At 43.6% G+C, this 26,715-nt stretch overlaps 1 protein-coding gene and 1 long non-coding RNA gene across 2 annotated transcripts; both read left to right on the top strand.

The window, feature by feature from the left end:
- The first annotated feature begins 1,048 nt into the window (after nt 1-1,048).
- Nucleotides 1,049-8,693, top strand: LOC146642480 (uncharacterized). The gene is made up of 3 exons (XR_014909759.1): nt 1,049-1,151; nt 3,981-4,195; nt 4,274-8,693. It is a non-coding gene; the product is annotated as an uncharacterized LOC146642480 (long non-coding RNA).
- A 2,741-nt stretch (nt 8,694-11,434) lies between these two features.
- Nucleotides 11,435-26,653, top strand: xkr6a (XK, Kell blood group complex subunit-related family, member 6a). The gene is made up of 4 exons (XM_085398817.1): nt 11,435-12,666; nt 15,738-15,934; nt 16,510-16,927; nt 18,076-26,653. Exons 1-4 carry the CDS (start codon nt 12,077-12,079, stop codon nt 18,578-18,580), a joined length of 1,710 nt encoding a protein of 569 aa, XP_085254943.1. The 5' UTR covers nt 11,435-12,076; the 3' UTR covers nt 18,581-26,653.
- The last annotated feature ends 62 nt before the right edge of the window (nt 26,654-26,715 follow it).

Here is a 26,715-nt window from a genome sequence, read left to right as displayed (position 1 = left end):
TACTTGACCTTTGAGACCGGGAAAAGGGAAACACAAACACACACACAATCACCACTATGAGCACCTGTGTGTTTATCTGGCAAATGTCATTCCTGAAAATAAAGTGTAGCCGTCTCTCTTTAACGGAACCAACGATCAAACATTTCCGATCCCTGGTTTTAAATCATGCTGCCACAGTAGCAGTTAACATGGAGATCAAACTGAAAGCTCAGCATTAGAAAGTCTTTGATCTCAGCTCCGAGAGTGCTGGCGCAGTTTAAATAAGAACCTCTTCTTCCATCATTATCCAACATGCTTTTCAACCCTACAACGTACCAAAAGACCCAACTGATTCTCAGCAGTGAAAATATTTACACCACAGCAGATTGTGGAGTCTAATATATTTCATCACTCCTCCAAACTCCCACCAGTCTCTCGTGGCTGCCGGCTAATTGCTGTCAGCGACACTGCAGAGAGGACATTTTTCACATCATGTTCCATCAACAAAGAAAAGACTAATGTTATTTCTCCTCGCACTTCATAAATCGTGTCGCCTCTTTTCTCTCTCTCTCCCACATGAAATGAATTAGAATTTTCAGTGAAGGCCTGTGACTTTGTAGTGATGCATTTGTACTTCTCATTCTCACACCAGACATCTGAAGCACAGTTTGACTCAATCAAATATGACTCAGTCCAACACCAGAGCTGTGCGTGGGACTCTGTGGGAAGTCACAACCAGGACATGTCTCCACCATAGTTTGTTGGCTGCACCAACTCAGGATATTGAGGGGTAAAACCACAGCTACAAACAGCAGAGCTCAGCTGTTCAAAGGAAAAACAGGATTACGTGATTTGATACAATCAGGTAATTTAATCTAGTTATCTCAATCAATCCTCCAGTTTCTGTTGTTTAAATAATTTAAATCGGATAAGGGTTACTGTAAATAACCCTGAATGCGTTTCCTTGCACCTTATTTTGGCACTCATTCCTGTTTTCTACTACCAACTTCCTGTCCGTGTGTAGAAGCTTTTATTTTGATGGGACGATTTCCTGTAAAACTGTTTTTGGCGCAGTTTTCAGCAGCAGTCGCGGGAGTTTAGAAAAGTGATGGCCTAACGGAGCCTATGGTGATTTCTTTTGTCATTAGCAGCCCCCTTGATAGAGGCACAAGGTATGGTTATGATGTAAATAAGGAGACGTTTAGATGTTTTTGTGACAGTCGCTACATTTGTTAAATGTTACGTTGAAACGAACTTCATGTTATAAGGTTTACGATTGTAAGAGTGTGGATTATTTTGCTTACACGCTGTTTCTATGTATACATCACCAGCTCTTACGGTGAGATTGATGGTTTACTGCCATTAAACCTTCAAAACGTCATCAGTAAAGTGTCATCCTTCATTCGGGGGGGGTTCGCTACAGTTACTTTGATCCAAAATATTAGGAGTACTCTGATCCCAGCAGAGGGCTGGATTCAGACTGGATTGCAAAGGAAACGTGAAATAAAAACTCAAAATGTTCTCAGCAAACGGTGTAAAAATAGTGATGCAATTCTCTTAACTCTGACTTTCTACACTGCTCAAAAACTTACACTTCGAAAATACATCAGCTCTAAATGGGAAAAAATCATGCTGGAGACATTGAGGGCTAGCAGGAGAGACCATGCGCTTACCTGCTGCTCTCTGGCAGGTAGCTCCATGCCCTCCTGGGTTTTAAATGCACCTTAGAACACACATGCATCAACACTACAATGAGCGGGTGGAGGGAGGTTTGGAGTCTTCTCCCACCCCCATTCTCTGCGACCTGCTGGAGCGGGGGGGCTAGGAGGAGGAGTTGGCCGTCCGACTGCGGTCTGGGGTGTGGGGCCTCCCTGCTGCTGCGGAGTCGGGGCGGTCTGCCTCTCCCCACCGCAGGGAAAAGGGTAACACCACCTGGGTCTGGGTGCAGTTCCCCCCTCCAGGGGCAAGGGTACCTAGACCCGGTTTGTAGAGTACGCTTGGGGAGTGTGATCATGTGTACAGCGTCTCTTCATGTCTGTCTCCACGTTGGTTGAGTGTGGAGTAAGTGCATATGAGAGCATGAGGGTGGGAATGGATGTTTGTGTCTGTGTGTGCCTGTATGTCTGTGTCTATATGTCAGGTTGGGTGTCAGGCGCCACCTCTCTGGGGACACCTCAGGCCCTCCAAGGTTTGGAGGCCTATCTCCCCCTACCACCACTTCCCCTGCCAGTGGCGGACTCCCTCAGGTATCGGTGCGTTGGTGGTTCTTTGTGTCTGGGGATGGGCGTCCGGGTACACACCGGCTCACTCCTTGGCGGCCGCTTATCGGGGCCTGGAGCCTGGGGCTCGCTCGGGCCACTTCGGAGGTGGGGTGCCCCCGGCCTCTCGGCCTGGGGCTCGGTCACTCAGGCACAGCTGGCTGCCGGCGGAGCTCACGGGCGCGTCACTGCAACTCCCCCTGGCTTCTGCTCCGCAGCTGCTGAGTGAGCCCTCATCTGGGACTCTCCTCAGCTCTTACTGAGACAGTGGCGCGGCTGCCCCTCTGTTGGTCTTCCTTGGTCTCTTGTGTTCTGGGGGCCTCTGGATGTCTGGAGTTTTGATCTCCTCCATACCTGCTTCATACCCTGGAGGACGGGGCTGTGGCTCCCCACACTCCCTAGCAGATCGTTACATGGAGAAACCTTTGGAATGCAAGCATGCTGATCCACACAGGTATGCACTCAGGTGTACACACGGGTATTTACAGACGCGGACTACAGCTTTCTTGGCTGCTGCCCCAAAGCACATTGTGCACTGTCTATCTTGCGTGCTGCACAATATAGTTTATTATTTAGTATCTACTGATATCTGCTGCTAGCTAGTTTATTGTGATGGTGCTGTTTTTTTTATTATGTTGCTCTTTGTTGTTTGCTTTCTCTTCTGTTTTTTTTCTCCATACAGGTGACCCAGGTGTTTTGGGTTTTTTTTGTTTGTTTTTTTTCTTTCTTCCCCCCCTTCTCACCATCTCTTCTCCCCTTCGGTTTTCTTTCTCTCCCTCTCTTTCTTTCATTCTTTCTCCCTGTCCTATCCCCCAGTCATGTCTGTCCTGTTTGTAGCAACTGAAAATAAAATAAATTCATAACTATAATAAAGGGTCAAATGGACCAATATGGCAAGGCCATGATGATCCACTTGGTAAAATAAATCCGCTTGGCATCTTTCTTGGCCTTAAGACAACAATTCTGATGGCTAAAGATCCAAACGGGACACAAAAAAAAAAAAAAAAAAAAAAAGGATTTAGGTCAGATGAGCATTAAGAACAGTCAATGGTATCAATTCCTTCATTCTCCATAAACTGCCTGCATATTCGTGCCACATGAGAGCAGGCTTTGCTGAACATCAGGAGGAACTCAGGACCCCCTTCACCAGTGTAGGGTTTGACAATTGGTCCAAGCATTTTTATACCTATTATACCTAATGGCTCTCAGGGTGTTGTAGCTTAGCTTGTAAAGGTCTGTGTGTCTCTCCAAGGATATGCCTCCCCAGACCATTACTGACCTACCACCAAACCGGTCATGCTGAACAATGTTACAAGCAGCATCTCAACAGCTTCTCCAGACCGTGTCACATCAGTCACAAGTGCTCAGGATGAACTTTAACTCAAGTGTGAAAAGCACAGGGCACCAATTTCAATTCAGTTTATTTATACAGCACCAAACCACAACAACAGTTGCCTCAAGGCGTTTTATATTATAAGGTAGACCCTACAATTGTCGTGGTCTGGGTGAGTGCTGGGGTTTTTCCACTGAGTCACAGTTCCACCCCTGGGAGCAGTCGCTGCTTTCCTGCATGTCTCCACACCTGCTGGCAATTGAGCTGCCAGTACTTAAGACCAGTGCTCATCACTCCTCTTCACCAAGTATTCAGCTAAGCACAGTTAGTGCTGGTCACCATAGTGGGTCACTGAAAGAGATTTTGTTTGTAAGAGGATTATATCCAACCTGTGCTTTTTCTTCCATCAGCTATCCTGTTGTCTGCCACCTCCATCTCCTGGCAATACACGCTTTCATCCTGAAGCTGGTTTGTGCTTGGCAGCTCTTTGCGTCACAACACCTCTCGGATTCACCCACCTGCCTGCCCTCCTGTCACAGTACTCAATCGGACCACCATCTCCTGGAGACCAAAACTGCTCACTCGGACCACTCACCCCTTCCTTGCCATTCCTCCACCTGCCAAAGTAAGAATGTTTCTTTATGGTTCATACTCACCAGGATTTACAGATTCGGTCACTAAAACTTGTCTCCTCTCATTCTAGTGTTCAGAGCCTCCAGGTCATGTTTCCTGAAGGCCAACAAAGATACCCAACTCATTTACTTTACCGGGTAAAGTAAATCCAACCTCCCGGGACTGTTTGGGGGCAATCTGCTAATTCTGGTATTCTGTGGCAAATGTCAGTCATCCTCCATGGTGCTGGGCAGCGACCAGGGTCCACTAGAGGACATTGGGCCGTTAGGCCACCTTCATGAAGTCTGTTTATGATTGTTTGGTCAGAGACATTTACACCAGTGACCTGCTGGAGGTCATTTTGTAGCTCTAACAGTGCTCATCCTGTCCCTCCTTCACAAAGGGGCAAATATCGGTCCTGTTGTTGGGTTAAGTACCTTCTCTGGTCCTGTCCAGCTCTCCTGGAGGAACTGTCTGTCTTCTTGAGTCTCCAAAATGCTCTCGAGACTGTGCTGGGAGAAACAGCAACCCTTCTGGCAATGGCATGTATTAATGTGCAATCCTGGAGGAATTGGACTGCGTGTGCAACTTCTGTAGGATCCAGGTATCGCCTCATGCTACCAGTAGGGACACTGACCCTATCAAAATGCAAAACTAGTGAAAAAAAATAGAAAAGATGAGAGAGAAAATGTCAGTGGTCTCCAGCTGCAAAACCATTCCTGTTTTAGAGGTCGTCTCATTGTTATCCCTCTAGTGCCCCTGTGGTTCATTTCATTAACATCAAAGCAACTGAAACTGATTAACAATCCCCACTGGTCCCTAAATAACCAGTTCAATATCCCAGAAGTTTAACTAGCTTGATGCTATACTCTGACTAAAAAGGGTTCCTTTAGCATTTTTAAGCAAGCTATTTAGAACTTTAGGAGTTTTTATTCATTGCTATCATAAAGAAATTAAATATACAATGAACTGTGAGCATTGTGGTAAGGTTGAAACATGCAAGTTTTACAGTACATGCTTTCTGAGGATCTGATCTCTGATGATTAATGAATGTAAAAGTCTCTTAAGAAATTAACTAGTTTTGCATTTAGCTAGGAGTGAAGACTTCTTCTCTGGAGAGAAGAATAATCTGGGTTTGACGGTTGTCAGAACGGTATCTGTCTGACTGCAGTGCGCCAAGTGCAAAGTTTAATGGAGGGGATATAATGGTGATGGACTGTTTTGTTTTCAGGAGCTGGGCTCAGCTCCTTGTTCCAGTGAAAGGAACTCTTAATGCTTCAGCATACCAAGACATTTTGGACAATTTCATGATTCCAATTTTGTCGGAAAAGTTTGACTCCCTTCCTGTTCAAGCACAACTGCACACCAGCACACAAAGCAAAGTCCAGAAAGACATGGATGAGTGAGTTTGGCGTGGAAGAACTTGGCTGGCCTGCACAGAGTCCTAACCTCAACCCAACAGAAAACATTGGGGGGAGTTGGTTTAGGGCCCGGATGGCTTGGGGATAGAAGCTCCTCTTGGGTCTCTCTGTTCTTGCCAGGATGATGCGGAACCTTCTACCGGATTGCAGAAGTTGGAACAGTTTGCCAGGATGGGACGGGTCCTTCAGTATCTGCGCTGCTCTAGTCCGGCAAATCCTGGTGTAGGTATCCTGAAGCGATGTCAGACTTGAACACAGGCTGGTATGTGGTTGCCTGCTCACCAACTGAGCTAAACTGGCACCAGAGTCAGGACTTCCTGACCTCTTAAATGTACTTCTGAACGAATGGTCAATGGTTCCCATAAACACTGACTTAAGCCTTCTCCGAAGGATTGAAGCTGTTATAACTGCAAAGGGGGAGCAACATCCTATTAAACCCTGTGGATTAAGAATGGTACGGATAATTTGGAAAAGGCAATTCTTAGAAGTCTTGACTAGACTCATTTTGATTCCTGTGTCTTTAGGATTTCCCTCTCTTAAACTCTATTTACTTTCACTGTCCAACTTCCAGATGCGTGCCAAAGAGCAGCCATTGCAACTCATTGTGTGATCACTTACTAGCTGTACTTCCTGGTGTGCTGTGCCTAGCAGATGACTTTAAGAAGGAAGCCATGAGCTCGTCACAAAAAAAAAAAAACATTTACCATTTTAAACTTTGGCCGTATTTTTGTTTGAACATCTAACAGTGTGAGGTACTTTTGGCTGTTCTGTTATTTCCCAAGAGGTCATCACAGCAGAGGAATCCACATGTTTGATTTTGCACAGATTTAATGGTGCTGTCCTCCCATTTTCCCAGGCTTGGGACCACCATCGGGAGTATACCAGGTTGTGACCAATAATGCTAGGGTTATGTTTCCCAGACTAAAACTGGATTTCTTTCGTGTGAATGACGTAGTGTAAACCACTACACCACAGAGCCATCTAAGCATCAGACAGTGTAGCATTACAAATATGCTAAAAAAAATATGTCCTGCTTCAGTCCTTGTTCAAGACTCTCATCCTTTTGTAGGGTGGCTGTAGCTCAGGCGGTAGAGCAGGTCATCTACTGATCGAAAGGTTGGTGGTTCGATTCCTGGCTTCCCCTAGTCTGCATGCCAAATATCCTTGGGCAAGACGCTCTCCAATGCATCGGAGTATGAATGTGTGAATGTTAGCTTAAAAAAAAAAAAAGCACTTAGACAAATGTGCTTGGGTGAATGCACAAGTTGTATAAAGCACTTTGAGTGCTCAGAAGATTAGATAAGCGCCAGTCCATTTACCATTTTTGCTTTTACTCGTGGATATTCCTATTAAATAACCACAGCAAACCTGTGGGATGTGGCAGAGGTCACATTACAAACAGGGTTGTGAGAACAGGAAGTTAATGAGGAGCCACCAGTTCATTTTTCCCTTGGGCCACCCTATCAGGTTAAAAAATATAGATTTGTTCTGCTGCATATTTCTGTGAATAGTAGAAGTTCAATTTGGTTGCCAGATAGATAATTTACTTCTCAGATAAACAGTCTTAAAGGAACAGGGAAGTGTCAGAGGCTTTATTTCACACACTTAAACTAAAACTAACTCAATTTTAATTTGTAGGAACCCAAGGATCAGTGGTCAGTCAGAGCTGACTCTTTAATTAACCTAACTGATGATGATCTTTCCCCACAGAGCTGGAAACAGATGGTGAAGGAGGCAGAAATGCACAGGACATTATTACATTTCTTATTCTTGCAGGACAAAAACGGCCTTCTAGTCTATCCAGGTCTCTCTTTACTGTCTTGAATTGGCACAAATCTAACATGCCACTTAAACTGTAAATGTCTGCATTTGTGTCTGTGGTGGCAGAGTAGAGAAGCAGCTGTGCTGCATTTTTCACAAACTGAACACAGCGTCCCCACTGAATGAATCAGCAGCAGACTCGTTGACCAGCTGATAACAGTGTCTGAATTTGTACATCCTACAGTCTGAGGAAATCAAGCACAACGTGTCTTGTTCTCTTCTTGCCTCAGCTGCTGAGTACAGTCAATTTCCTTCTATGTCTGCTCATATTGTCTCTCAGCAACTACAGGATGTTTACTCTGGCTTTCAAAACTGACATGTTTTCGAACCTGTTCACAGAAGCACCTCGTAAATAGTAAATTCACCTGAGCTAACCCCTGCATTCAAAACAGAGGGGTTAGCTCAAGGTCAGTGTGCACTGTCTGACTGCAGTAGGCAGCGGTTCACTGACCTTGACAGCAAACCATAAAAGGCCCTTCGATTTTGAAGGAGCTGCAGGATCTCCTTCTCATCATACTTATTCCCAGTATGATTCTTAATTCTTCACAAATCATCCACCCCGGAGGAGCAAGAAAGCCATCAACACGTAAGTGGCTCTTCATATTATCAACCATAAAACCCTGGAAGAGAAAATTGTTCGTGTGGAGGGGAAAACATGTTGTTTCTTGGAGCTCTGCTGTAATTTCTTGTGTGATGTTGTCACCAAGTCAAACACAAACCAGTGTCGGGTACTGTAGAACCTCCCTGAATTATAATGCAACATTCTTTATTTAAAATACTTTTTATGGATGTCTCCTCTCTAACTTTGCCTTTTTTTTTTTTCTTCAAGTTCAATTAGGAGCCAATGGAATGAAAGCAAGATGCAGTTTTGTAATAAAAAAAAAAAATCAGTTTCAAACTGCTTCTGTAAGGCAAACAGAACAAATATGAAGTGATCAGCTATGGCTGTAGATTTACATCCACAAAAGGTGTGTCTCTAGATGTGCTGTTTTTTTTTTTTTTTTTTTTGTTTTGCATTTTTTGTTTGTTTTTGTTTTTTTTCTCCAGACATCTCTCTCTTGGCATTTAAGAGGTTTACATTTTATACAGTCATCCTGAAATAGTGGTATATTTAAAAAAAAAAAAAATCCTACACAAAATAAACCTTTACTTTATTCTTCACTATAGTACAAAGACAATTATGATGCTTTTTAAACTTTTTTTTTATTATTATTATTATTATTATACGGTCCTTACAATACAAAACACCTTAAGGTGACTGCTGTTGTGATTTGGTGCTATATAAATAAAACTGAATTGAATTTACACACTGACACCTCGAGTTATTGTTGGTTTCACCTTAATCAGAGACTTTATTTGCTTCTGTACACATGTCAGAAGGTTTTTGAGCAAGACTCTGAATTCCAAGAACCAAAAACATTACAGATTCTGCGAAATGAATGTTCAGGATAGATAGGAGGGATAAAGAGATGCTTACCCGTGAATTTATCTGTAATAATAACCTTGTCCTAAAATGGATAAAACAGAAACAAGACACAAATTTGTTTGGCTGATGACTTCTGCTCAGGCTCAGCAGTGAGATCGAGCTACAAAATTATGGTGCGATGGCATGTGCTCCTGTTGGAACCACAAATCTTTAAACTTTGTTTGTTGTTTAACAAAAAAGCATTGTTGTGGGCCTGGGTACTGGGACCTGGTTCAGCAGAAGAGGGGCCTGTGAACTGAAGACTCTGCCTCCCATTCGACTTTTAAATATCCTGGGAACTACAAGTAAACCTCTCAATCTGAGAGCAAAGTTGGATGATATGGTACTACGAGGTCCTTAAGACAAGATGGGGTCTGATTATTCAAGACCTTGTCTGTCAAGAGAAGAAATTTCAGTTCAATCTTTTCATTGACTCAACAGGGAATCAATGAAGAGAAGCTAATGTGGGAGAAATATGCTTTCTCTTTTTGTCCCAGTTAACTAAAGATGCTGTCTTTCAAATCAATTTCATCTTATGGTTCTTCTTTTATAATATTTCCACTTGGATATGCCATAAGTCAAACATGTAATGGGATGTAAACCTGAAAATAACTCTGTAGATGTTAAGAGGTAAAGTGATATCTTGAATGCAGAACATTTATGTAAATTGAGTCGATATGCATAGCTACAGAGCAGGATTGCCACTGGATCTGAACACAGTTTACCACCACTGTAGGATTCTATTTAGAGGCTGAAAGTTGTTAGCATCCTCCCCGGTAATCCTCCCTACTGTGCAGGGTGATCTCTATCTAGAGCCAAATGACAACCCACTTTGGATGCATTTTTTTCCCACCGGTCTGTGCACTGTAAGCACAGACCGGTGGAAACTCTGTGCTCCCCACTGCAAACAAGCGCACGTCTCTTGCTGTTAGATTTGTAATCAACTTCATTTTCCGACTCAGCTTTTCCTCTAAGCTGCACAAATCACTGTCCTGTACGCTGAATGGAATGAGCTGAATTGTCTAATTACATCTATATCTCATCTAGCTCCCTCCACAGTCACAGCCACATTAAACTTCCTATTTGTGTCCTCATGATTCCCATCAGCTCAGAACAAGGCCACTGTTTTGATCTTCAGAAGTTCACTGCTGATGTAACTACCGCTTCCTCTCCTTTGTCTCGAGCAAATCATCGGCACGCGTTTGATCTCAAGTCTTCTGGCATCTTTGCAAACTCATTGGGATAAATATTGTATAGGAGGCTGCAGCTGCGACCTCAGCTGATTCTCTGCCCTTTTCCAAAAGACCGGGTGGAATTACCCTCGAGTCCAGGTGTTACGACCTGTATGACTAAATACCTCGAGTGTTGCTGTCACTCACTCACTCCTATTGCTCACATGCAAATGGCTTTACAACCATCTCCCTGTCCTTCAGCCAGCCACGGTTGTCATGACAACAGAGCGGCTAATCTCCAGTGGACAGAGAGAGAGAAAGAGAGTGCATGAGCTCGCACAGAAACGTGCTTCTGGGGACGCGGAAAAGGCGTGCGAGTGTGATGAAGAGATGCAGTGCACGCTTGCTTAGGTCTGTGTGTGTGTGTGTGTGTGTGTGTGTGTGTGTGTGTGTGTGTGTGTGTGTGTGTGTGTGTGTGTGTGTGTGTGTGAGAGAGAGAGAGAGAGATTGTGTGAGCTTTTTTTAAAAATAATAATGGAGTATGATTGGAAAAAAACACACATGTTCTCCATCCCACTGAGAATTCCTAAATCAACTGTTCCCTTCTTCCTTTTAAAAAAAATTCTCTCCTCCCATTTTCCCTTCTCCTGACCTTCATCATCTGTATCTACTTCCCCATCCTAACTTCTTTCCATTTAAATCTGCTGAATGTGCTCATTTTTAATGTCATTTCGTTGTTTTGTTCCACTCCGTTTCACCATACATTTTCTGGCCTTTTCCCCCTCTTCTACCTCTGACACAACCTCTTCATCCCGTCAACAACAATTCCTTAATCTTCCACACTCATCCTCTCTCTCTTGCATTCATCCCGTCAGCCTTTTCATCCTCTCAAACTGCTTCAGCTAAACCTTCTTTTCTATCTTTGTCTCTCTCTCTCTCTCTGCACACCTCCTTTCATCCATGCTCTCATTTCTACCCCCCTCCGTCTCCGCGCATACATATACAGTGTCCATCCATTTCCTCGTGTTCCTAAATCCTTCCCTCTCTGGCACCATGGTTGCCTAGCAGGGATCTCTCAAACGCACATATGTTAGGGCTGATTAGGCTGGCACAGCCACTGGGCGCTCGGCCCACTGGAGGAGATGATGGAGAGATTCGTGGAGAGTGTGAGGGAGTCATGGAGAGCTGTGTGTGTTGGGGGGGAGGGGGGGTATTGATTGATTGAGCGTCAGGTGTTGGGAATTTTTTCTTTCCAATGAAAAACTACTTGGAAAAACAGTCCATATGTTCCCATACAGTGCACGACCATAGTCCGTGTGCGCGCGCTCGCTCGAGCGTGTGTGCGGATGTGGATCGGGGGGTTTGAAGTTGTTATCCGGTAGAGGGCGGAGTGAAAGCGTAAGAGAACGTGAGGAGAGGGGAAGCAGGAGCTGCAGAGGGCTGGAGCTGCGGAAAGGAACGGAGCGGACATGGGTGGCAGCGGACGCCGGGCATCTGCAGCCTGAGTGCTGGGGGCAGGAGGAGCAGGAGGGCCTCCAGTTGACTGAACAGGAAGGTTTACATTAGCAGAGCCGCAGTTAAAGAGAATAGCCTGCTGTCCGTTTAGCGCCCACACACACACACACACACACAGTCACTCACACATCTTAAGAACAGCGGGAGATGCATTACGTCATAGCCTCTCATTGCCCTAGATGACCGCGCGCGCAGGACGGGGAGGATGCGGGGCTGCCGGACTAGAACGGTAACAGATTCCGCTGCTGCTGCTGCTGACCGCGAGCCCCCGGCGGGTGTGTGTCGGCCGGTAGAGAAAGAAGAGGAGCCGCCGTCGCGCGGCCGCCGGCTCTGATGGCTCCTCGCGCCCAGGGCGGGAAAGAGTCACAGCAGTCGCCGCGGAGCGAGAGGGTAGGGGACAGCAGGTATCTGGGAGGTGACGTGGTGTCCGCGCCCCACAAGAAAGCAAAACGGTGCGTTTGTCGTGCATCTCGCAGGAGGGCAGGAGCGGGAAGGCGAACATGGCCGCACAGTCCGACGGCGGCAAAGCCGGGGTCGGGTGCGGCGGCGGCGGGGGTTTCGCCCAGCTCTATGATGTTGACGCCGAGGAGCCTCTGGACTCCGCGGCGATCCACATCTGTCAGTGCTGCCGCTCTTCCGCTTGCTACTGGGGCTGCCGCTCAGCTTGCCTCGGCTCTCTGCTCGGCGGGAGTCCGCCTGCCGGAGGGGTCGGCATCCGGGAGACTCACTGCCCGCCCCGGGAGCAGCTGTGGCTGGACTGCCTCTGGATCATCCTTGCCCTCCTTGTCTTCTTCTGGGACGTCGGCACGGACCTGTGCCTGGCGATGGACTACTACCAGAGGCAGGACTACCTCTGGTTCGGCCTCACTCTTTTCTTCGTACTGGTGCCCTCGGTACTGGTCCAGATTCTGAGTTTCCGATGGTTCGTGCAGGACTACACCGGCGGGGGGCTCGGGGAGGTCGAGGGGCTGACCAAGCGGGGCACGGTGGTTCTGGGGTGCCTGTATCCTGGAAGGGACCGCCTGCAGCTGGCCACTATCTGGCTGTGGCAGGCCACCATACACATCCTCCAGCTGGGACAAGTGTGGAGGTAAGAGGGGGAGGGGGGGGCAACACAAACACACCTGATCCTTCTCTCGCTCTCTCTCTCTAACAGGCTCACAAAAACTTAATGCTCCTAATGAGCAGAGCAGGGTGTCCACTTGATGTGGCTACTAGAAAAGACAGCTCGCTTCACAGTGACAGGCAGGAGAGAAAAGCGAGAGGAAGACATGGAAAGGCTCTCTGCGACTCCCTCTGTGCTTCAGTTGCTGTCTGGGAATGACAGGAAGATATTAAGAGAGACAGTCAGGAGAACAGAGAGCCTGATTTCACACACAAACTCTGATCTGTTGAAACTTTTCATTTCTGACTCATCCTATGAAAAGCTAATTCAGCAACTCGCTGACCGCCCTGCAGTAAGAAAGAGTAGAATTCAGAGCCAGAACAGAACCTGAGTAAAGCATCTGCAGTTGCAGAGTAGCTACAGTTAAGCCTTCACACAGTGTAAAGAAACAAAGTGAGCCACATCCTTCAGAGTGTGTGTTTTAAGGGCTGTCCGAAGCGCTCTCCATGGTGCTGAACAGATTCCCAGCATTTCCAGCTTTTGGTCAAGGCTCTTCCCTTCTGAAATGTCAGCATGCCTTTGCGTGTATCTGTGTGTGCGCTGACACATGTCAGCACGTGTGTGTGAACAGTGGAAAAACGGTGTCAAGGCTCTTCCCATGAGTGTCAGCATGCATGGAGAGTACAAAGAGGAAAAGCATCTGCGCTTTTGGCAGCACATCTCTTACTCTCTCTCTCTCTCCCTCTCTCTATTTATCTCTCTCTCTCACACACACAGACACACACATATATTCCCACAGTTGGACAATGTTAGGTGTTAATTGTGCTAAAAGCACTGTTGGGGGAAAAACTGAAATACACACACTTCTTTTCATTGTGGGCTTCTTGCCTCATATAAGCATGCAGCTTGGTCTACACACACAAACACACACACTGTAGTTATAGAAGTAACACGAGTGCGCTGGTGTTTTTTTTTTTCCTTTCCAGCTTCCCAGTCTATGTAAGGACAACGTTTGCTCTCTTCCCTCCCTCCTCTCTCTTCTCTCTGAGAAGACTTCTTAATGGTGTCCACTTGCCCCTGGGTGGGCAGCAGGGAGAGTAGAGTAGTGTGTGTGTGTGTTTACGTCCTACTATGCTGATGTGCTACACAGCTTCTGTGCTTTGGTTGTAGGGTTAAATCAACCCCTCTCACACCCATACACACTTACCAGTATTTGTCCCCCCTTGGCCCTCAGAATGGACTCTCCCACCTGGAGGAAGGGCCGGATGGGAAGGAGCATAGAGAGAGGGTGGGGGAGAAGAGGGCGAGAAAGGGTGGTTATAGCTGGGGAAATTGAGAGATGGAGAGGCCGTGGAGAGGGAGAGATGGGGGGTGAGGACATGCACAAGTGGAGTGAAAAAGAAGGGGGAGGGGAGAAGAAGGAGACGTGAGAGTGGTGGGGGCAGGGTGGGCTGGATGGAAGATCAGCTGTACTTGGTTTGAGACCACCTCCTTCCATGTCAGGCCATTAAGGAGCTTGTCTGCTACACTCAACACTGCAGACCAGAGCTCCTGTTTACAGAAGCCAAACAAATGATACTGATTATTTATCCTTCACTGCTCTTGAGTCAAGGACACACATCCTTCTGGCCTTATTTTAAAACCAAAACATCTCGAAATGGTTCGTTTGGGAGGGCCGGCGTGCTGTAAATCGATGCACATGTGGGCATTTTCTTCCAGGGACGCTGCATTATTTATGGGGCGTGAATTAACCTCCAGCTCTAATAGGCGTACTGTACATAATGTAGAAGTGCACGTCTGCATGGAGGACACCCATGCATGGACTGCAGCCATGCACGGGGAAGCTGAAGGATTTTATTTTTACAGCACGTTTACATTTGTGTGCATACTCCTCTCACACACACACACACGCTCAGTGTGGCAGTGAGGCAGTTTAATTGAGATCACTGCCTACATCCCGCCCACATGTGCTGTAGTTTCCCACATCCAGCACGTATAGATCAGCATCTCTTCAAGGCTGTTTATAGAAAGGTTAAATTCAGTGTAATGAAGTAATGAAGGCTAGAAATATTCACAGCCACCAATCAGGTGAAACAGGAATAAGTCAGAGTGTTGGTTTTGATTTAGTTGCCCGATTAGGCGAAAGAACGCAAGGGAAGATGTGACCTATTAGGCTCATTTCCAGCTCCTTATTCTTATTCCTGGACTCTGGTAGAGTTCAAAATAATCCATATCTGTCTGATACGGGACCTTGATGAAGTCCACGAGTTTGACTGCCGTCTGAGACCAGCTCTTTTGGCTCCCTTTAAACCAGCTTTTTCTAATTGGCCGGCCCTCCAGCAGGCGGGAAGCTGCTCGTGTGCCTTAGATGACCATATTAGGGAGATCTGCTATCAGTGACAGCATGCAGATTTTTTTATTTATATTTTTTGCATCTAAAGGAGGTGTGTTAAAAATAAGGCCTGAGGGCCAGAAGTGGCCCAGCACAGGCTCCAACCCGACCCAGTGGACATCTTTGGTGGAGTCTGAAGGAGGGCGTAAATTTTGAATTTATCTATATTTTAATAAAGTTGACATCTTGTTCACCATCCATACTACATCAAAGTAATGAAGTAATAGATTTTTTCATGATCTACTATAGAAATTTAAGTTTTTTTCAGTTTGTCCTCAGTAAAATATAATTAATTAATTAAAAAAGATATTTTCTGTGATTTAACAAAAACATTCTGCTTCAAACGTACAGGACAATCCAGAACTTTTACTGTTATTTTTACACATTTATTTCTTACATTTTAAGCCCAAAGAGTAATTTCTTTATCATGTAGAAAAACTAACATGTACTGTTGAATTTGCACTTCTTCTTTATTACATTGTGATATCGCAGAGATTTAATGTGCAGATAAACTGCTTTACACTTTGATCTTAAGTGAGTCTGGCACACTTAAGATCAAAGCAGGCCGTACATGGCCCACAACGTGAAATGAGTTTGACTTCCCTGATTGAATGTGTGTAGAAAAGCCTGACATATGCGTGTTTGCCCCTCTGAACCCCTACAGGTACATCAGGACGCTGTACCTAGGCGTCATGTCGCGTCGGCAGAAGGAGCACCAGCGGCGCTGGTACTGGGCCATGATGTTCGAGTACGCTGACGTCAACATGTTGCGTTTGCTGGAAACGTTTCTGGAGTCGGCGCCTCAGTTGGTCCTGCAGCTCTGCATCATGATCCAGGAGAACCGAGCTGAGACGCTACAGTGTAGGTGGTTGGATGGATTTACAGACTGCACTGTACCGGCGTAATAGCATGTTTTCGCGTAGCCGGCAAACAGCATGCAAATGAGCAGCTGCTCAAGTGCTAATTATCAATTTGCACCTATTGTGCTTGATTATGTGTAGCTGCAGATGGCTGCTGGATTTCGCAGGTTTTTACTGTTGTTCAGGTTGTCAAAGATAGAAAGCGATGTGCGAGTCAGACTCCATCATCCTCCTCTTCCGTGTTGCATGCATCATCTTGGGCGGCCACCCACTGGTGTTATTCATCGCGCTCACTCTGGAGTTTTGGGACACAGTTTACCTTAATGGAAAGATGTGACGAGTACACAAGGGGGCGGATACACACGGCAGCTGGGACATTAAAAATAACTTTGTATTTGAGACTCGTCATTACCAAATGTCTCGGTCGTGACACGCACTACCTCTTACTTATTGTATGCTCACACCATTACACAAAACAACCTTCCCCCCTCTCCCTCCCTAGTGAGTCATTATAATGTCGTGTTTATACAAAACAGGAGAAGCATGGAAATCATCCACCCCTGTGTCTCCCTGCAGGCATTTCCTCCTTAGCCTCCCTCCTGTCTCTCGCCTGGGTTCTGGCCTCCTACCACAAACTGCTCCGAGACTCTCGTGACGACCAGCGCAGCATGAGTTACCGCGGGGCGCTGCTGCACCTCTTCTGGCGCCTCTTCACCATCTTCTCCCGCGTCCTCTCGCTCGCCCTCTTTGCCTCCCTCTTCCACATCTACTTCGGCATCTTCGTGGTGCTCCACTGGTGCGCCATGGCCTTCTGGGTGGTGCACGGAGGCACTGATTTCTGCATGTCCAAGTGGGAGGAGGTGCTCTTCAACATGGTGGTCGGCATTGTCTACATCTTCTGCTGGTTCAACGTGAAAGAGGGTCGGACGCGATACAGGATGGTGGCGTACTACACCGTGGTGCTGGCCGAGAACAGCATCCTGACCGGGCTGTGGTGAGTTTAGCGCCGTTTGCATTCTTTGATATCCCTGATGCAACAAGCGTAAAATCGTAAAATATGTTTTTTCACATAAATATCACAGAATGTATGCAAGAATATCCAAAAACTATAAAAGGTAGGCGTACCTCTTACTTCACAAGGAGCTACCGTAAAGGCACGCAGGTTCATCCAGCTTCACAAAGCTAAATGGCAATGATCTGTATAATGATCTCTTTCTAATTCTCTTATAAATGTTTTCTTCTCCTTCCTTTGTAATTTTGGAGTTTTTTTTATCTTTTTTATGCTGCCTGTGTTCTCTCAGGCTTTCCTTTCATTCTTTACTTCCTGTTTTATTTTGAAGGTTACTTGTTCTTGTTCTGCTGAGTATTTAATCTGTATTGCATCCTGCTCAGACTTCAAATTTATTCTGAAATGAACAAGTAAACAGACACATTTAAAGTATACCATAAGTGCTTACCAAGGCTTAGCCCATTTACAACACTAGCAAGGTAAGCCTATATCACAATATTCATGTAATAAAAGGCTAGTAAATGCTTTCGTGATGAGTTTACTGCCATACTACTTGCAATATAACTAATGGCCACATGGCCCAGGGCCAGTAAGTAGTACACCGAAAAATTGTTTTGCCAGTTGATGACAGTGTTTCTGGCAGCCAGAGTTATCACAGTCATGGCTTTATTGAAATTCATCCATCTTTTCATGTGCTCTCATCCACCACCAGCATGCTTTACATGTTTGTGCAGTCGTTTTAATATGCTAAAGCAAAAAGCTGCGTGTATGCAAACAAACTGCTTGGTTAAATTTGACAGATCGCTTTAAAGTTTGGTGCCCTCCTCCTGTCCCTCTAGCAGTGCCACCTGCAGCATGCAGGGGCTTGTCTAAAAGAAGGGTTACTGAGTGTACGACTCTACATTTATTTTAAAACGATGATTAGAAATTATTTTGCCGATTTAGATTATTAATATTAAGTACAACTCCACTAATAAACCATGTTTTAAAATACACACTGGGCTACCCATCAGTAGATAAAACAATTATAATCAGATTTGGGGGACCAGTGGGAAAGATGGTTTAATGCTATAAACACGTGTAGATGTACACCGATTAATTTAACCCCTGTACTGTCACCTGTCATCCTGTAGGTATGCCTACAGAGATCCAGTGCTGACCGACTCCTATGCCGTCCTGGCACTGTGCAGCGTCTACCTGACATTCGCAGGGGGCGTCCTGGTCATGCTGCTGTACTACGGTTTCCTCCATCCTGCCACTGCCCACCTCCAGCCAAGTCCCGCCTCATCCTGCTGTGCCCAGCTGCTCTGGGGTCTCCCTCTCCCCCCGTCAGCCCCACCCACAGCCCCTCCCACACCAGCCCACATGGCCAAGTCACAGACGGAAGAGGATGTGGCCGAGACGTGTCTTCCCGTCTTCCAGGTGAGGTCTGCGCCCCCCACTTCCAAGCCCGAGGGCCCGCTTATAAAGATCGACATGCCCAGGAAGCGTTACCCAGCATGGGATGCCCACTATGTAGACAGGCGCCTGCGGAGGACTATAAACATCCTGCAGTACATAACGCCAGCCGCTGTGGGCATCCGCTATCGTGATGGACCCCTCCTGTATGAACTGTTGCAGTATGAGTCCTCACTCTGACAAACACACAAATCAGCACACACACACACATATACAGACAAGTACACAAAAGCACATGTGCACCATAAAAAAACATGTATGTATATGTGGATGTTCAGATTTAGAGAAGATTTAGAAACACGTTCATGCACAGAAAGTCACACTTGATATAAGCACATACACACACAGAAGCAATCTGTCACACTTATATGTGTGCGCACACACGCGATCACACTTACATTCCTTGCGGGCACCTGCGACCTGTGAGTCCCATGGCCATGACTCAACAAGCTGCTTCGGCGCGAGTCCGTCTCCTCCTCTCTTAAACCTTTTGTCACTCTATTTAACTTTAATCGTCCCTCACTTGGTCTCATTTCCTTAATTTCACATGTGCGCGCTCCGCTGCAAAGAAAAAAAAAGTAAAAATATGAAAAATAAGCGTAGTTTTACGATGGAGTCCTTGACCACCGCAAGCCATTTATGTTGCACGCGTTCACAGGTTTAAGAAGAATAAAAGGATGTGACACAATGACGGTCACTTTTAATAAAATGAGTTGTAACATGTCGTTATTAGTCTGGTCAAAAGATAGTGTATATATTTTCTATGTACAGAGAGGATGTTTTTTAATCTGTTGTTATGTTGTTGTTGGACACATCAGTTTCTCGACATCACTGACAAGGTTAACGGGGAGAGTGGCCGAGCATGATGGAAAAGATGGAGACAAAGTGGCAGTAATGGCATCCAAGGCACACTCAAACAACAATTTTTACATTTGCAGCCTCAATTTTAAAGAATCTAAAATTTTAGCTAAAGTCTCTCAGAAGGACAGTTTTAGTTTAGTAGATTTACTTGTCTTGTCAAAGGCAACAAGTAAAATATTAGCACTAGAGAGTTGACTAGCTTAGCTTAGCTTAAAAAAACTGAAAACAGGTAAAAACAGCTAGCCTGGATTTCTTCTCCTAAAGTATCTAGTAGCTAGCATCTTGTCTTATTTAAATTATACAAAAAGATAAATGTAAAAAATAGTTTTTTGTGGGTTCAGAAAGTAGCCAAACCATCTACCATTAAGAATAATTGCACATTTACTTGCTCCTAAGACAGTAAAAGAGTAACTCTTCGAATTTTGGAGTTCATGTGCTTGTGATTCAAAATATGGAAACAAATTCATACTATAAAAATTATAATTCTTATTGATCAGGGCTTTTAAAAGAAATGTGTTAGTTCATACCTGACCTATCAGGGTAATCAGGGGAGTAAGTTTTCCAGCTAATCTGGGTTACTTTGTGTAGCGCAATAGTAGATGCTATGTTATAAATTCATACTTATCTAAATAAAGAAAAGCATGTATATGAATTTGTAGCAAATGTTATTTCTATCAACAAAATAGTTACTTTTCTATGCTCGTTTCTGCCTACACGATGTCAACAACTCAGCAAGTCCTGCCACAAAATCTGACTCGAGATCTTGAAAGCTAAAGGTTTCTACCTGTTTTTGGTTGTTATGCTAACCTAGGCAGTCTGCTTGCACGAACTCATATTTAATGGAGAGATAAAGAACTAGTACAACTTTCCTCATGTAACTCAAAGGCCAATTGAGCATAGAACAAAGCAAGCCCAACTATATCCTTAAGATAGACTTGAAAAAAGTATGTTGAGGGCAGTTAGCAACATGTTAGCTGTAATGTGGAAAAATGAAAAACAGTTGCTTCTTAAAGCATATTACAAAAGCACTAAAATAATTTCTTCCTGAACATTTGGAAAAGTAAAAATGTAAAAAGTAAAGTCCTAGATGATGTTGGTCATAACCATATTGCTCATCTGGGAGGGAAATAAAGTGTGAAATTTGAATGCCATCTTAGGGGAAGTTCTCCATCATTTCCTTTTATGCTCCAAGCAGTTGTGGGAGGTCTTTTTATATCATAAAAATAAAGGTAGATTCAAGAGTAATTGTTTTTAATTGAGGTCTACTACATTTTTTTTGTGTGATAGCTTAATCATGTTGGTCCCACACTAACAGGGTGCTGCCACTGAAAATGACATAAAACAGTTTTGGACTTCAGTCATCACAACCCTCCCAGTGACTTGTCTTCTCCTGTTTCGTGTCCAATATCAACTCCTCCAAAGCCACCCACAGCTGAGCTGTGGTGTATGGCTCATTATTTATTTCTTTTGGTTTGTTTACCCCTGTAATCCAAGCTGTTACATTGGCAGGCGAAAACACATGAGCTGAGATATTAGTCATCAGCATGTCAACGGGAACGGTGCAACTCCTGAAATCTCACGCTGTGGGGGGGGGGGGGTTTCCTCTGATCCCGTTCCATGAGCCCACTTTCTCCTGCTTTCTACAACCGCCTTTGCTATGAGGGCTGGGTATAGAGAGAGTTAAAACTGGGGTACGTCAACAAATTTTGTAATTTTGGTAAAAGTCAAAGTCTTTCTGAGAGCGACTTGCAAATATACGTAATTTATTAATTTATTAGTCCTCAAATTATAATTCTGTGATTGATTTCAACCAGTGACCCAGAAGTATGAGAATCTTTTGAATTATTGGTAAAACCTGCAATTTTAAGGTATCACATTAAAATTTGGTTGTAGAAAAGCTTGTCGGATATGACCAGTGCTCCCTTTCCATGGCCACTGACTCTGAAGATACCAAGGCATTCCCAAAAACAGCCAAGAGACAATATCTTTAGTTTGTCCTGGGTCTACCCAAGGTCTCTCCTCAGTAGTCTCACCTAAGAAACTTCCAGGATGCATATTAGTCAGATGCCTGAAACACCTCACTTGGTGTCTTTATATGCTGAGAAGAAACATCTCTACTCTGAGTCCTTACCTTATCTCTAAGGATGAGTCCAGACAGTCTTTTGAGTCTTCTTTCTGGTAGTTGTATCCACCGTTTTATTCCTTCAGTCACTATTCACAGTTTGTGGCCAAATAGTTACGGATCACTACAAACATTGTACCAATCTCTGGTCAGCCTCCCAATCCATTTTCCCCCATTCATGAGCAAGACCCCAAGACACTTTAACTCCTCTATTTGAGAAAACAGCCTGTCCCCATAGCAAAGTGGGCAATCCACCTTCTTCTGGCTCAGAACCATCGCTTCAGACTTACAGGTGTTAACTATCAACCCCGCTGCTTATTAGCTGTGAACCACTTAGTGTCTGGAAAGCAAAAAAGTCAGCATCGTACTCAAACAACCAAGACGCAATGTCAAGACCCAATATCCTCTGTCCTTGGCTGTTCCTACAAATTTTGTGCATGAAAGTTCAGAGAAAAATGACAAAGTTGGAGCAACAAAAAACCAAAACTTAGCGATAATGATAGTCCTGATCCTTACCTTGGGAAACATTGCCAGCTTTAACCCTAAGGCTTGTTTAAGGGTTAGGGTCACATCTACCATTTAGCGCTTTCACCTGTTTGATGAAATGCAACCCTAACGGCAACCCTACCACCAAAGTGGTTCACCGATGAACTAGCGGATGTTAAGAACACCATTAATGACTGATAAAGTTAATCAGTAGATAAAACTGTAATAATTACCCCAGTGTGGAATTTTTTTTAATTTAAATAAGGAGACTAAAAGCAGAAATACAGCGTCCCCTTAAGTGTGAACGATAGGTGGGCTCACATTATTTTTCTGTGGTGCTAGCCGACTAACAAAACAGACAAATCAGTCCATTTGCTGCGATCCGGCGAGTAGAAACATTAGTTGCGAACGCGTAACAGAAGCAGCAGCATCAGTGTTCATATGGTGCGACACTCGAGCTTCAGAGTCAACTGGCTGCTAATCCCACTTCATATGGTGCAAATACAAAACACACATGTACTTATGGTGCAATAAGGGCAGATTGTCTCTTTGAATTCTATGGTGCAACTTGAGTACTGCCTTCAGTTATCAGCCAAGGCTGTGCCAAAGGCTCCGTCCAAACGGACAACTGCTCTTCCTGTCCTGCAGAAGCTATGCAAGTCTCCAACATGGGGGAGATGTGCTTAGTGTACACACACACACACACAGACACACACGGTTTTCCTCTGAAGCAGGGAGAGACACACAATGAAAAGCAGTGTAATAACATGGGATGTATCCCTACCTCACCGCTTGAACACACACAAACACACTCACACACCAATGTCCAGTATTCCCTTACCCCTTTATAATTTGGGAACAATATTCATATGGTGCTATTGAGTAAAGCTAGATGGGTTTTTGTATAGTTGTGGTTACAGTGAAGAATTAGCCAAATATGTGTATCAAACATTCAAATCGATGAAACAGTCTAATTCCTTCATGTTGACGGCGTATGTAAAAACAGCAACACTTTCCGTCTCTGTGAAACACATCAAAGCAACAATGCCTTATCTGCTCGACTGAAGTGGAGGTGGTTTCTTTTTTTCTTTCTTTTTTTCTGTGTGTGTGTGGTTTTTTTTAAGATATGAGTCATAGGAGGGTGGTGCTACTTTTCTGGTACACTCTGATCTGGACATGCACTGTACATGAAGAATAGCGTCAACACGCAGAAATCAAAGGAAAACAGCGTCATGTGCCATTTAGAGAGCACAGTCAGGCATCTCCTGCTCGTTTCACAGAAAAACAAATAATCTCGCATGAGCGATCTGGATTTGAGAGTAAATATAAATGGCCAAGAGTCACAGCTTATATGTTTCTGAACAAAGAGCAGCTGCCCCGCTTGTTTTTTTCCCACAGCATTAACCGCTGATTTAATTTTTTTGATCCAATCCACAGCTCTTTGCACCCAGAGCTCCAGCCAATGAGAAATCAGGTTTATTATAGCCAAATCAGGTTAGAAGCAACCAAATAATACAATTCTCTCTCTTTATATGGAACTACTCATAAGGAGCGTTCAGACTCAGCAATAGCCTCATGATCAAAGTCCAGGTATCATACATCAGTCTCGGTTGTGTCACCCAGCAGTCAAAAATCATCCACACTGGGCCTATGACTGAGCCTGCGTGCTCTGAGTGATAAGTTTCTTCCCTCATCGAGAAAACCAGAGCCTTATTCATGCCCACACTGTAAGAGAATTTAAATCCAGTAGGTGTTATGTCACTGTTGTATGGCTTCACATCCACAGCTATGCAAGGTTACAAGCAAGAAGGTTCTGGCCTTAGATAACCTTTACAGAAATACCACATCACTGTTCTCACGCGTTGCTTGTTTTTATATATATGTTTTAGGCTTTTTTTTCTCTTAGGAGGAAGGAATAAACCATAAAGTCTTGATGTGCAGAATTGCAAATATGTGATGTACCATTTGTTTACAGATTTTAAGCTTTTTGCATTTTTCTTAAATAATTTGGTGATTATTTTTATGGACTTTACATTGTTCTCTATCAGGATTGACTTCTGATGGTTTAAAATTGGTCGGGAGGGGAAAACTGTACCTTGGGAATAACTGGGATGAATGCCACCTCCCGACTGAGGAATGTGTATCTGTGAAAATGAAATGAAAACCAAGGAGTTGTTTTTCCTTTGGATAAAATACATAAATGTTCCACTATCAGGGTCTACAAAGCATATGAGGCCTGTGGTAAGGCTGTGTGTGTGTGTGTGTGTGTGTGTGTGTGTGTGTGTGTGTGTGTGTGTGTGTGTGTGTGTGTGTGTGTGTGTGTGTGTGTGTGTGTGTGTGTCTGAGCACAAGCTACCATACCGTGTCATGAATGCTTCATATATTCTTTTGCGTGCTTGGTCTAGAGCTGTGAAAGTATGGTTTTATTGAGGCCAGATGTTAAGTTGTTTCTGATCTCAGACCAGTTTTTACCAGATCTGAGTCCGATGACAATTCAAATCCTTTCCTTGAGGAACCGAAGAGGTTTGGTAGTTTTGGCACAGAAAATGAACAAAAAGGATTTCAGTGGTTTGACTCAGGTTTGGATACTATAAGCACAGGGCAGGGTCAAACTAAACCTTAACTTGGAAGTACCTGTTAGACGTACCATGAGCTTTTATTTTGTTAGGGTCATGCTTTTCTACCATGTTCTTCAGCTTGGGGGGAGAAAAAAAGTAGCTCTAGCGACTTCGATGTGCAAAAGTAACTTTTATTTTCTTGTGGGTGGCATTTTGATTGTAAATACCTTTTTCTGGTAATCCTTCTCAGTTGGATCTATGTTCCATGGGTTTGCTTAGATGGCTCTTTGAAATGTACCGATAGTAAATGTTCTTTCTAAATATCCAGAATGTAAAACGAGAGAAGAAAAATTCAGCCTGACTGGAAGCTGTGTTTTCATAGGAATCTGTGCCATTGTGTTGTCTTGAGTATAAGCACACTGATATTAGCTCTGTGGGTGGGATGACGTTTTTGGAGGTGATTTGCCAGACAACTGTGCTCCTTTTTTTTTACTTTAAAATAAAATAATTATTAAGCAATAATTTATTTCAAAAGAAACCTTCACAAGAAATGTTTATCATAATATATAACAAAATAATTTGTTATACATTATGATTTTAGTCACAGAAAATTCAGAGAGAAGACTTTCATGTTTATGGGGGGAAATTAACAAGACAAAATAATGGTAAATGTAAAAATAGAAAAAGTTAACATTCTGACAACTAATTTATTTTTTTTTTAACCTTAATCTTGATTTCTGAGTTCAATCTTGCACATTTATCACTTCATCAATTCAGGTTATCTTTGCTTACATATTACTACAAAAATGTCAAATTAAAAAATCCATTGGGTAATTATTTTTGCTTCAGTTTAAAGTTTAACGTACAAGGAAATGGCTAATTAGCTAGCTAGCTAGTTCTGGCCAAAAAGCTAACGCTAACGAAAAAGTTTTTCGCACAATTGGTTTTGTTTGGAATAAATAACATAAAAGATATAAAATAATAAATCGGAAGTATTCATTTATTATAAAAGAAGACTTCTCCCACATCTAATCTCTGTACAAACCTTATCTAGAGAGTTTGTGACTTCTAGTCACATTTATCATTTATCTTTTAGTCGTATATTTAGCATACATATCATTAGACATGAAAGCAGCATCTTTTTATAATTGTCCATATTTTCCAAGTCAGTCATTAGTTTTTACCTTCATTAAAAAAATGTTCAATTTCTCAATTCACCCCAATTCCAAATATCAGCTCGCTAGTTTGGTTCTGACTAAAAAATACAGTGTCTCGTACAAAAACAAAAAAAGCTAACTAGCCATTTCCCTTTTCCTGCAGTCCAGGTGATTGTGATAAAAATGTATATATTGGATAAGGAGGACATTTTAAACTCCACATATAATCAACTAGCTGAGTGCAGTGCAATCACAAAAAAGCCAAAACATGGGCGTGTATTACATTTCATATGCGAGTCGGGCTGTCTGGCTAACATCTCCTAACTTCACTACAGAAATTCAAATCGCTCCCACGTCAGCTCATGAGAGATACCATTCAGGGGGTTTCCCTAATTCACAACAAATACAAATGGGAGGGGAACGAGAAGACCCATCGTGTACCTTCAGTTTGTGTATTGCGTGTCTACGATAGTACCTAAGCATTACGGTTAAGAGTTGAATGATATTTTCGGTGATTCTAGGCAGCCACCATTAGGAAATGTGTTATTTTTGTTACAATACCTCCTGAAAATAAAGTCTATTTATCTGTGAAGAGACAAAGATTTACAATAATACAGATGACTACATAGAAATTATGACAGATTTTAAATGATGTGAAAGAAATATAAATGAAAACATGTACAGTTCGTTTGGTTTTGAACACAGAACAAATGTATATGCGTCAGTATTGAGTTTGATTTTATATGTTTATCATTTTATTACATTGTAATGTGACTGCAATGGAGAAAAAAAAAATATAAAGGAATATAAATTAATTTTTCCCAAAGGTGTCTCGGTTGTTTTTCCCCAATGCCAGCTGACATAAGGAGTTTTTGTGTAGTGATTCTGAGGAGGATTAAGAGACGAATCAGGCTTCCCAACATTTTTTATTTTGTCAAAATCTCGTAACTACACAAATATTTTGACATGTTAGACACAATTTGCATAGTACAGATTTCTTTTACACTTCTAAAAACAGTAACTTTAAACATCAAGCCTTGATGCGAGTGCAATACAGAGAGCATACATGTAGCATTTAAACACCTGGATATGACATCTGCATTTAAAAAAACAAAACAAAAAAAAACCTGT

This window comes from Rhamphochromis longiceps, linkage group LG23 (assembly GCF_057381845.1).
Source record: "Rhamphochromis longiceps isolate RC_006_pf linkage group LG23, R_longiceps_female_GT1.1, whole genome shotgun sequence".
Taxonomy (NCBI): Eukaryota; Metazoa; Chordata; class Actinopteri; order Cichliformes; family Cichlidae; genus Rhamphochromis; species Rhamphochromis longiceps.
Note: the sequence above shows the minus strand (reverse complement) of the source record. Positions and strands in the feature narration are given on the sequence as shown.

What these genes read in the sequence shown, in the direction of transcription:
- xkr6a (XM_085398817.1), top strand. Translation starts at nt 12,077, where the DNA reads ATGGCCGCACAGTCCGACGGCGGCAAAGCCGGGGTCGGGTGCGGCGGC. An exon ending in CAGCTGGGACAAGTGTGGAG is followed by an intron (nt 12,667 to 15,737) that starts GTAAGAGGGGGA and finishes GAACCCCTACAG; the next exon opens with GTACATCAGGACGCTGTACC. An exon ending in CCGAGCTGAGACGCTACAGT is followed by an intron (nt 15,935 to 16,509) that starts GTAGGTGGTTGG and finishes GTCTCCCTGCAG; the next exon opens with GCATTTCCTCCTTAGCCTCC.